This window comes from Oncorhynchus gorbuscha, linkage group LG23 (genome assembly GCF_021184085.1).
Source record: "Oncorhynchus gorbuscha isolate QuinsamMale2020 ecotype Even-year linkage group LG23, OgorEven_v1.0, whole genome shotgun sequence".
Taxonomy (NCBI): Eukaryota; Metazoa; Chordata; class Actinopteri; order Salmoniformes; family Salmonidae; genus Oncorhynchus; species Oncorhynchus gorbuscha.
The window spans coordinates 16,307,586-16,319,854 of record NC_060195.1 but is presented as its reverse complement, the minus strand read 5'-3'; the positions used below and the strand labels follow the sequence as shown (position 1 = coordinate 16,319,854).

General features: G+C 44.2%; 1 protein-coding gene across 1 annotated transcript in view; it reads left to right on the top strand.

The window, feature by feature from the left end:
• Positions 1 to 12,269, top strand: part of LOC124010625 (teneurin-2-like) — a 170,003-nt gene that overhangs the window by 138,783 nt on the left and 18,951 nt on the right. Inside the window, exons 25-27 of the mRNA XM_046323296.1 lie at positions 476 to 649; positions 2,606 to 3,240; positions 6,160 to 6,335. Coding sequence (XP_046179252.1) covers positions 476 to 649; positions 2,606 to 3,240; positions 6,160 to 6,335 — 985 coding nt within the window. The remainder of the gene's footprint in view (positions 1 to 475; positions 650 to 2,605; positions 3,241 to 6,159; positions 6,336 to 12,269) is intronic.

The following is a 12,269-nucleotide window of genomic DNA, read 5'->3' as shown; positions in this document are numbered from 1 at the left end:
TAATCAGTTATCACTATATAATCCGTTATCACTATATAATCAGTTATTAATATATAATCAGTTATCACCATATATATAATCAGCTATCACTATATAATCAGTTATCAATATATAATCAGTTATTACTATATAATCAGTTATCACTATATAATCAGTTATCACTATATATATAATCAGTTATTAATATATAATCAGTTATCACTATATATATAATCAGTTATCACTATATATATATAATCAGTTATCACCATATAATCAGTTATTAATATATAATCAGTTATCACCATATAATCAGTTATTACTATATAATCAGTTATCAACATATAATTAGTTATCACCATATAATCAGTTATTAATATATAATCAGTTATCGCTATATAGTCAGTTATTGCGATACAAGCGGTTATTGTGATATAAACAACATCATGATGCTATTCCCGTATGTGTATTATTATCTAACATTATTGCCCCCCAGGTGAGCATCATAGCAGGGCGGCCCATGCATTGTCAGGTTCCAGGTATAGACTATAGCCTGAGTAAGCTTGCCATCCATGCTGCGTTGGAGAGCGCGACAGCCATCGCCCTGTCTCACACCGGAGTTCTCTACATCGCTGAGACGGACGAGAAGAAAATCAACCGCGTCAGACAGGTACGACAACACAGGTTTATTTTTACATTAAACACAGTAACTTCACCTTACTGCTTTGTTGGGTTTGGACCTTGAAAGGCATTTCACTGTACGTGAAATTAAAAACTTGAAACTTCACTTTTCTTTCCTCCATCTATATTCTAAAACCTCTCTTTCCTCCATCTCTATTCTAAAACCTGTCTTTCCTCCATCTCTATTCTAAAACCTGTCTTTCCTCCATCTCTATTCTAAAACCTGTCTTTCCTCCATCTCTATTCTAAAACCTCACTTTCCTCCATCTCTATTCTAAAACCTGTCTTTCCTCCATCTCTATTCTAAAACCTCTTTCCTCCATCTCTATTCTAAAACCTGTCTTTCCTCCATCTCTATTCTAAAACCTCTCTTTCCTCCATCTCTATTCTAAAACCTGTCTTTCCTCCATCTCTATTCTAAAACCTGTCTTTCCTCCATCTCTATTCTAAAACCTGTGTTTCCTCCATCTCTATTCTAAAACCTTTCTTTCCTCCATCTCTATTCTAAAACCTGTCTTTCCTCCATCTCTATTCTAAAACCTCTCTTTCCTCCATCTCTATTCTAAAACCTGTCTTTCCTCCATCTCTATTCTAAAACCTCTCTTTCCTCCATCTCTATTCTAAAACCTCCTCCATCTCTATTCTAAAACCTGTCTTTCCTCCATCTCTATCTAAAACCTGTCTTTCCTCCATCTATTCTAAAACCTGTCTTTCCTCCATCTCTATTCTAAAACCTTTCTTTCCTCCATCTCTATTCCTGTGTTTCCTCCATCTCTATTCCAAAACCTTTCTTTCCTCCATCTCTATTCTAAAACCTGTCTTTCCTCCATCTCTATTCTAAAACCTGTCTTTCCTCCATCTCTATTCTAAAACCTGTCTTTCCTCCATCTCTATTCTAAAACCTGTCTTTCCTCCATCTCTATTCTAAAACCTGTCTTTCCTCCATCTCTATTCTAAAACCTGTCTTTCCTCCATCTCTATTCTAAAACCTCTCTTTCCTCCATCTCTATTCTAAAACCTCTCTTTCCTCCATCTCTATTCTAAAACCTGTCTTTCCTCCATCTCTATTCTAAAACCTGTGTTTCCTCCATCTCTATTCTAAAACCTTTCTTTCCTCCATCTCTATTCTAAAACCTGTCTTTCCTCCATCTCTATTCTAAAACCTCTCTTTCCTCCATCTCTATTCTAAAACCTGTCTTTCCTCCATCTCTATTCTAAAACCTCTCTTTCCTCCATCTCTATTCTAAAACCTGTCTTTCCTCCATCTCTATTCTAAAACCTGTCTTTCCTCCATCTCTATCCTAAAACCTGTGTTTCCTCCATCTCTATTCTAAAACCTTTCTTTCCTCCATCTCTATTCTAAAACCTGTCTTTCCTCCATCTCTATTCTAAAACCTGTCTTTCCTCCATCTCTATTCTAAAACCTGTCTTTCCTCCATCTCTATTCTAAAACCTGTCTTTCCTCCATCTCTATTCTAAAACCTGTCTTTCCTCCATCTCTATTCTAAAACCTGTGTTTCCTCCATCTCTATTCTAAAACCTGTCTTTCCTCCATCTCTATTCTAAAACCTGTCTTTCCTCCATCTCTATTCTAAAACCTGTGTTTCCTCCATCTCTATTCTAAAACCTGTGTTTCCTCCATCTCTATTCTAAAACCTGTCTTTCCTCCATCTCTATTCTAAAACCTCTCTTTCCTCCATCTCTATTCTAAAACCTGTCTTTCCTCCATCTCTATTCTAAAACCTCTCTTTCCTCCATCTCTATTCTAAAACCTCTCTTTCCTCCATCTCTATTCTAAAACCTGTTTCCTCCATCTCTATTCTAAAACCTCTCTTTCCTCCATCTCTATTCTAAAACCTGTCTTTCCTCCATCTCTATTCTCAACCTGTCTTTCTTCCATCTCTATTCTAAAACCTGTTTTTCCTCTCGTTCTCCTCTTATTCAGGTGTCCACTAATGGTGAGATCTCTCTGCTAGCCGGCACCTCTTCGGACTGTGACTGCAAGAATGACGTTAACTGCAACTGTTTCCATGGCGATGACGGCTACGCACCCGACGCCGGCCTCAACTGCCCCGCCTCGCTCGCCGTCTCACCCGACGGAACGCTCTTCATCGCCGATCTTAACAACATACGCATCAGAGCTGTGCGAGCCAATCGGCCCGGGCCATCCGCCTCAGGATCAGGATCGATGATGGGACAATACGAAGTCGCGTCTCCACGGGAACAGGAGCTCTATGTGTTCAACGGTGACGGTCAACATCTACAGACCGTGAGTCTGGTCACGGGAGAACCGCTATATAACTTCACCTACGGGCCGGACAGAGAGCTAGCCACGGTGGTGGACAACTGCAACAACACTCTCAGGGTGAGAAGAGAGGGTCTGGGCCAGGGGGGGAGTTCTGGCCTCCTCAGACTGGTGTTACTGCCGGAGAACCAGGTGGTGACCCTGGGTTTGGACCCTGCTGGGGGGCTGAAGAGTGTCTCAGCCCAGGGACAGGAGGTGGCCCTACTGGGGTACTCTGGGAGTACAGGACTACTGGCCACCAAGGCTGACGAGACCGGATGGACCACCTTCTACCAGTGAGTGGGATGTGGGGGTGTTTTTTTATGCATCTGTCAAAAGCTAAAACTACAGCGGAACTCAGGGTCTCATAGCTGCATTGCCTAGCACACAGCTACTGTAGCTAGGATTTGTTCACAGCCCACTGCTGCCCCCTGGAGTTTACTTCTGTCGCTGCACCCTCGAGTTTGCTTCAGTCAGAGCTCACAGAACTGACAGTTGTTAGAGGTCCATAGTGGTTTGCTTTTGTAACTGCACACACACACACACACACACACATACATACACACACACACACCGTTTTTGCTGTTCCGATGTCTGCCATGTTAAGAGAAATCCACAGAGACCAGCTATTCGCAGCACTCCTCTGTAAACTGTGAGAGGAGAGGAGAGGAGAGGAGAGGAGAGGAGAGGAGAGGAGAGGAGAGGAGAGGAGAGGAGAGGAGAGGAGAGGAGAGGAGAGGAGAGGAGAGGAGAGGAGAGGAGAGGAGAGGAGAGGAGAGGAGAGGAGAGGAGAGGAGACGTCGAAAAGCATTCAATATTCATGGCAATTTAGCTAGCTAGCTTGCTGTTGCTAGCTAATTTGTCCTGGAAAATAAACATTGGGTTTTAATTTTACCTGAAATGCACAAGGTCCCATACTCTGACAATTAATCCACAGATGTTTCTAGCAGCCTCTCCTCCTTCAGGCTTCTTCTTCTGTGGACTTTATATGCTGGTTGGCAACCAACTTTAAGGTGCATTACCACTACCAACTGGACTGGAGTGTGGACCTCAGTTCATCATTCAACCACCCACGTGGTATATGCTCCTAAAACCAATGAGGAGATGGGAGAGGCGGGACATGCAGCTCATCAAGCGTCACAAATAGAACCAAGTTCTATTTTAGCACCTGGCTACGCAGACGCTCATTGATGCACGTAAACAGTGTGGATGCAATGATTGCATAACTACATTTTTTCACTAGTTGTCCCCATCTTCTCAGATTTGACAGTGAGAAGTAACTTATATTTGTCTCCCTCCTCCAGGTATGATAGTGAGAAGTAACTTATATTTGTCTCCCTCCTCCAGGTATGATAGTGAGAAGTAACTTATATTTGTCTCCCTTCTCCAGGTATGACAGTGAGAAGTAACTTATATTTGTCTCCCTCCTCCAGGTATGATAGTGAGAAGTAACTTATATTTGTCTCCCTCCTCCAGGTATGACAGTGAGAAGTAACTTATATTTGTCTCCCTCCTCCAGGTATGATAGTGAGAAGTAACTTATATTTGTCTCCCTCCTCCAGGTATGACAGTGAGAAGTAACTTATATTTGTCTCCCTCCTCTAGGTATGACAGTGAGAAGTAACGTCTATATGTCTCTCCTCTAGGTATGACAGTGAGAAGTAACGTCTATATGTCTCTCCTCTAGGTATGACAGTGAGAAGTAACGTCTATATGTCTCTCCTCTAGGTATGACAGTGAGAAGTAACCTCTATATGTCTCTCCTCCAGGTATGACAGTGAGAAGTAACGTCTATATGTCTCTCCTCTAGGCATGACAGTGAGAAGTAACATCTATATGTCTCTCCTCCAGGTATGACAGTGAGAAGTAACCTCTATATGTCTCTCTCCTCCAGGCATGACAGTGAGAAGTAACCTCTATATGTCTCTCCTCCAGGTATGACAGTGAGAAGTAACCTCTATATGTCTCTCTCCTCTAGGTATGACAGTGAGAAGTAACCTCTATATGTCTCTCTCCTCCATGTATGACAGTGAGAAGTAACCTCTATATGTCTCTCTCCTCCAGGTATGACAGTAAGAAGTAACCTCTATATGTCTCTCCTCTAGGTATGACAGTGAGAAGTAACCTCTATATGTCTCTCTCCTCCAGGTATGACAGTGAGAAGTAACCTCTATATGTCTCTCTCCTCCAGGTATGACAGTGAGAAGTAACCTCTATATGTCTTCTCCAGGTATGACAGTGAGAAGTAACCTCTATATGTCTCTCCTCTAGGTATGACAGTGAGAAGTAACCTCTATATGTCTTCTCCAGGTATGACAGTGAGAAGTAACCTCTATATGTCTCTCCTCTAGGTATGACAGTGAGAAGTAACCTCTATATGTCTCTCCTCCAGGTATGACAGTGAGAAGTAACCTCTATATGTCTCTCTCCTCCAGGTATGACAGTGAGAAGTAAGCTCTATATGTCTCTCTCCTCAAGGTATGACAGTGAGAAGTAACCTCTATATGTCTCTCTCCTCCAGGTATGACAGTGAGAAGTAACCTCTATATGTCTTCTCCAGGTATGATTTAGCAGTGAGAACAGTAATACATTCTCTATATGTCTGGCTCAAGCGCCATGCTCTAGGCTATGACAGTGAGAAGTAACCTCTATATGTCTCTCCTCCAGGTATGACAGTGAGAAGTAACCTCTATATGTCTCTCTCCTCCAGGTATGACAGTGAGAAGTAACCTCTATATGTCTCTCTCCTCCAGGTATGACAGTGAGAAGTAACCTCTATATGTCTCTCTCCTCCAGGTATGACAGTGAGAAGTAACCTCTATATGTCTCTCTCCTCCAGGTATGAAGTGAATAACCTAATGTCTCTCTCCATATGACAGTGAGAAGTAACCTTTATGTCTCAGGTATGACAGTGACTCTACTCTCTCCTCCAGTCATGTGTGCATACATTGTCTCTACTCCTCTAGGTATGACCCCGTGAGAAGTAACCCACTACCCTGGTATGACAGTGAGAAGCCATGCTCTACCAGGTATGACAGAAGGACCAGGTATGACAGTGAGAAGTAACCTCTATATGTCTCTCTCCTCCAGGTATGACAGTGAGAAGTAACCTCTATATGTCTCTCTCCTCCAGGTATGACAGTGAGAAGTAACCTCTATATGTCTCTCTCCTCCAGGTATGACAGTGAGAAGTAACCTCTATATGTCTTCTCCAGGTATGACAGTGGGGGTCGTCTGACCAATGTAACCTATCCTACTGGCATGGTGACCAGTCTGCACCGGGAGATAGAACGTTCCATCAACATTGACATAGAGAGCTCCAGCAGAGACGATGACATCACCGTTATCACCAACCTGTCCTCTGTAGAGGCCTCATACACCGTGGTGCAAGGTGGGACATACACACCTCAGTGGAGGCTGCTGAGGGGAGCATGGCTCATAATAATGGATGGAATGGAGTATAATGGTTGGCATGAAATCAAGAACCTTTTCATCTATCGGGAACAGCAAAAGTTATCTAAGGCCTCTGTCTCTCTCTGTGTGTGTGTGTGTGTGTGTGTGTGTGTGTGTGTGTGTGTGTGTGTGTGTGTGTGTGTGTGTGTGTGTGTGTGTGTGTGTGTGTGTGTGTGTGTGTGTGTGTGTGTGTGTGTGTGTGTGTGTGTGTGTGTGTGTGTGTGTGTGTGTGTGTGTGTGTGTGTGTGTGTCTGTGTGTCTGTGTGTCTCTGTGTCTCTGTGTCTCCGTGTGTGTGTTGGGTGTATTACAGCACAGTGTTCTGGTCTGCTGTGCTGAGACACTGGTTTTGAAAGCTTGCTTTACTCCCGTCTCTCTCTGTCTCTCTCTTCCTTGCCACAGCTCTCTCTCTCTCTCTGTGTGTTTTTATTACAAAGAGATTTTTCCGATAGTGAGAGGGTAGTCTACTGCAGAGTCGACAGAAAGCCATCTCTGTGTGTTTGAAGTGTTGGTAAAACGCTGCCTGGAGGTTTATAACAAATTGGTTTTATGGATTACTGTCGTTTATGGTGATGGAGGCTCAAAGCCACTGTGTGTGTGTGTGTGTGTGTGTGTGTGTGTGTGTGTGTGTGTGTGTGTGTGTGTGTGTGTGTGTGTGTGTGTGTGTGTGTGTGTGTGTGTGTGTGTGTGTGTGTGTGTGTGTGTGTGTGTGTGTGTGTGTGTGTGTGTGTGTGTGTGTGTGTGTGTGTGTGTGTGTGTGTGATCCCCCTGTCATTGGTAAATGAAATAAAAGGCTCATCCTTTGCGTCGGCGGAGAATCACTGTTATCTTATCTTCAATCACAACGTTGTCATCACGCTGTTGCTTTTTGTGCCTCCGATAGAGAAGAAGACCCTCAATCACCCTGTCGCTTTCCAGAGGCTACACCAGATCAGACACTGTTTAGATTTCTTTATACAGTTGAAGTCGGAAATTTACATACACTTAGGTTGGAGTCATTAAAACTCGTTTTCAACCACTCCACAAATTTCTTGTTAGCAAACTATAGTTTTGGCAAGTCGGTTAGGACATCTACTTTGTGCAAGACAAAAGTCATTTTTTCAACAATTGTTTACAGACAGATTATTTCACTTATAATTCACTGTATCACAATTCCAGTGGGTCAGAAGTGTACATACATTAAATTGACTGGGCCTTTAAACAGCTTGGAAAATTCCAGAAATTATGTTGTTGCTTTCGAAGCTTCTGATAGGCTAATTGACATAATTTGAGTCAATTGGAGGTGTACCTGTGGATGTATTTCAAGGCCTACCTTCAAACTCAGTGCCTCTTTGCCTGACAACATGGGAAAATCAAAAGAAATCAGCCAAGACCTCAGAAAAAGAATTGTACACCTCCACAAGTCTGGTTCATCCTTGGAAGCAATTTCCAAACGCATGAAGGTACCACGTTCATCTGTACAAACAATAGTAAGCAAGTATAAACACCACGGGACCACGCAGCCGTCATACCGATCAGGACGGAGACGAGTTCTGTCTCCTAGAGATTAACTTACTTTGGAGCGAAAAGTGCAAATCATTCCCAGTACAACAGCAAAGGACCTTGTGAAGATGCTGGAGGAAACATGTATCTATATCCACAGTAAAACGAGTCCTATATTGACAGAACCTGAAAGGCCTCTCACAAGGAAGAATCCACTGCTCCAAACAGCCATAAAAACGCCAGACTACAGGTTGCAACTGCACATGGGGACAAAGATCGTACTATTTGGAGAAATGCCCTCTGGTCTGATGAAACAAAAATAGAACCGTTTGGCCATAATGACCATCGTTATGTTTGGAGGAAAAAGGGGTAGGCTTGCAAGCCAAAGTACACCATCCCAACCGTGAAGCATGGGGTTGGCAGCATCATGTTGCGGGGGTGCTTTGCTGCAGGAGGGACTGGTGCACTTCACACAAAAGATGGCATCATGAGGTACGAAAATGATGTGGATATATTGAACAACATCTCAAGCCATCAGTCAGGAAGTTAAAGCTTGGTCGCAAATGGGTCTTCCAAATGGACAATGACCCCGAGCATACTTCCAAAGTTGCGGAAAAATGGCCATCACAAAGCCCTGACCTCAATCCTATAAAAAATGTGTGGGCAGAACTGAAAAAGTGTGTGCGAGCAAGGAGACCTACAAACCTGACTCAGTTACACCAGCTCTGTCAGGAGGAATGAGCCAAAATTCACCCAACTTATTGTGGGAAGCTTGTGGAAGGCTACCCAAAACATTTGACCCAAGTTAAACAATTTAAATAAAGCCAATGCTACCAAATACTAATTGAGTGTATGTCAACTTCTGACCCACTGGGAATGTGATGAAAGAAATAAAAGCTTAAATAAATCATTCTCTCTACACATATTTCACATTTTTAAATTAAAGTGGTGATCCTAACTGACTTAAAACAGTGAATTCTTACTGGGATTAAATGTCAGGAATTGTGAAAAACTGAGTTTAAATGTATTTGTCTTAGGTGTATGTAAACTTCCGACTCTATGTTTAAGAGCAATTTTCCCTCTCATTTTTCTCAGCACTGACCAAATTTCAGGAATTTACTATGAACACTGAGGAAATCAGTGGTCAAGTCGGCTATTGTGGCTATTTGATCATAATGTAGACCTACCAGAGTGGCCTACCATCAAATGCATCACCTAACATTTTAACCTTTCTTGCGCAGGCATTCTGCTAGCGATCCACCTCGACAACATCCGGTGAAATTGCAGAGCGCGAAATTCAAATGACAGAAATAGAAATATTTAACATTCATGAAAATACAAGTGCCAAACATCAAAATTCTTGTTAATCCAGTCACTGACTTTATGGCGAAAGCACACCATGCGATTATCTGAGGACAGCGCCCCGCACACAAAAGCATGAAAAACATTTTTTCAACCAGGCAGGTGTGCCACAAATTAGCGATATAATAAATGCCTTACCTTTGAAGATCTTCTTCTTTTGGCAATCCAAATGGTCCCAGCTACATCACAAATTGTATTTTTGTTCGATAATGTCCTTCTTTATATCCCCAAAAACTCATTTTAACTAGCGTGCTTCATTGTATAATCCACCAGTTTCCCTCCTTCAAAATGCATACAAAATTAATCCCAAACATTACAAATAAACTTCTCCAAACAAGTCAAACAACGTTTATAATCAAACCTCAGTTACCCTAATACAAAAATAAACTATAAAATGTAAGACGGAGAATTGTTATTGTCTTTACCGGAGATAAACAACAAAGAACGCACTCTCATCCATGCACATGAAAACACTACAGCCAAAATGGGAGCCACTACAAATTCTAGCTCATTTTTCCAAAACCAAGGCTGCAACTCTTTCTAAACACTGTTGACATATATTGGAAGCCCTAGGAACTGCAATCTGGGAGGTTTTCATCTCATAATAAACATGACAGATATTGGAAACAGTGGTAGGCTATACATTGTTTTTGGCGGGGGGATGGTTTGTCCTCGGGTTTTTGCCTGCCATATCAGTTCATATCAGTGTTTTCTATCCAAATCTACCAATTATATGCATATCCTACTTTGGGCATGCTTTTCATCCAGATGTCAAAATACTGCCCCCTAGCCCAAAGAGGTTTTACCAGAGAAATAGCTGTTCTATCATTCAGCCTACAATAGCTGCCAATGTGTGGTGTTCAATGTAGGCCTACATAACATGAGACTTGATAGAGTCAGGGAAACAGGGAAAACTCTAGAGGGTTGAGTGAAGTTAAATCTCGTTCTTCTCTCCGTGGGCTGATACAGTATTTATTCTGTATGGCAGTCTAGGGGCTATTGCGTTCATGCACACGCACAGTTAAAGGGGATGCCCAACTCGGAGAGGGTGGAGAGGAGGATCTGATGGTTCACAGTATCGAAGGCAGCCGATAGATCTAGAAGGATGAGAGCAGAGGAGAGAGAGTTAGCTTTAGCAGTGCGGAGCGCCTCCGTGATACAGAGGAGAGCAGTCTCAGTTGAATGACTAGTCTTGAAACCTGACTGATTTGGATCAAGAAGGTCATTCAGAGAGAGATAGCGGGAGAGCTGGCCAAGGACGGCACGTTCAAGAGTTTTGGAGAGAAAAGAAAGAAGGGATACTGGTCTGTAATTGTTGACATCGGAGGGATCGAGTGTAGGTTTTTCAGAAGGGGTGCAACTCTCGCTCTCTTGAAGACGGAAGGGACGTAGCCAACGGTCAGGGATGAGTTGATGAGCGAGGTGAGGTAAGGAGAAGGTCTCCGGAAATGGTCTGGAGAAGAGAGGAGGGGATAGGGTCAAGCGGGCAGGTTGTTGGGCGGCCGGCCGTCACAAGACGCGAGATTTCATCTGGAGAGAGAGGGGAGAAAGAGGTCAGAGCACAGGGTAGGGCAGTGTGAGCAGAACCAGCGGTGTCGTTTGACTTAGCAAACGAGGATCGGATGTCGTCGACCTTCTTTTCAAAATGGTTGACGAAGTCATCTGCAGAGAGGGAGGAGGGGGGAGGGGCGGAGGATTCAGGAGGGAGGAGAAGGTGGCAAAGAGCTTCCTAGGGTTAGAGGCAGATGCTTGGAATTTAGCGTGGTAGAAAGTGGCTTTAGCAGCAGAGACAGAGGAGGAAAATGTAGAGAGGAGGGAGTGAAAGGATGCCAGGTCCGCAGGGAGGCGAGTTTTCCTCCATTTCCGCTCGGCTGCCCGGAGCCCTGTTCTGTGAGCTCGCAATGAGTCATCGAGCCACGGAGGCGGGAGGGGAGGACCGAGCCGGCCTGGAGGATAGGGGACATAGAGAGTCAAGGGATGCAGAGAGGGAGGAGAGGAGGGTTGAGGAGGCAGAATCAGGAGATAGGTGGGAGAAGGTTTGAGCGGAGGGAAGAGATGATAGGATGGAAGAGGAGAGAGTAGCGGGGAGAGAGAGCGAAGGTTGGGACGGCGCGATACCATCCGAGTAGGGGCAGTGTGGGAGGTGTTGGATGAGAGCGAGAGGGAAAAGGATACAAGGCAGTGGTCGGAGACTTGGAGGGAGTTGCAATGAGGTTAGTGGAAGAACAGCATCTAGTAAAGATGAGGTCGAGCGTATTGCCTGCCTTGTGAGTAGGGGGAAGGTGAGAGGGTGAGGTCAAAGAGGAGAGGAGTGGAAAGAAGGAGGCAGAGAGGAAAGAGTCAAAGGTAGACGTGGGGAGGTTAAAGTCGCCCAGAACTGTGAGAGGTGAGCCGTCCTCAGGAAAGGAGCTTATCAAGGCATCAAGCTCATTGATGAACTCTCCGAGGGAACCTGGAGAGCGATAAATGATAAGGATGTTAAGCTTGAAAGGGCTAGTAACTGTGACAGCATGGAATTCAAAGGAGGCGATAGACAGATGGGTAAGGGGAGAAAGAGAGAATGACCACTTGGGAGAGATGAGGATCCCGGTGCCACCACCCCGCTGACCAGACGCTCTCGGGGTGTGCGAGAACACGTGGGCGGACGAAGAGAGAGCAGTAGGAGTAGCAGTGTTGTCTGTGGTGATCCATGTTTCCGTCAGGGCCAAGAAGTCGAGGGACTGGAGGGAGGCATAGGCTGAGATGAACTCTGCCTTGTTGACCGCAGATTGGCAGTTCCAGAGGCTACCGGAGACCTGGAACTCCACGTGGAGTCGTGCGCGCTGGGACCACCAGAGTAGGGTGGCCGCGGCCACGCGGTGAGAAGCGTTTGTATGGTCTGTGCAGAGAGGAGAGAACAGGGATAAACAGACACATAGTTGACAGGCTACAGAAGAGGCTACGCTAATGCAAAGGAGATTGGAATGACAAGTGGACTACACGTCTCGAATGTTCAGAAAGTTAAGCTACGTAGCAAGAATCTTATTGACT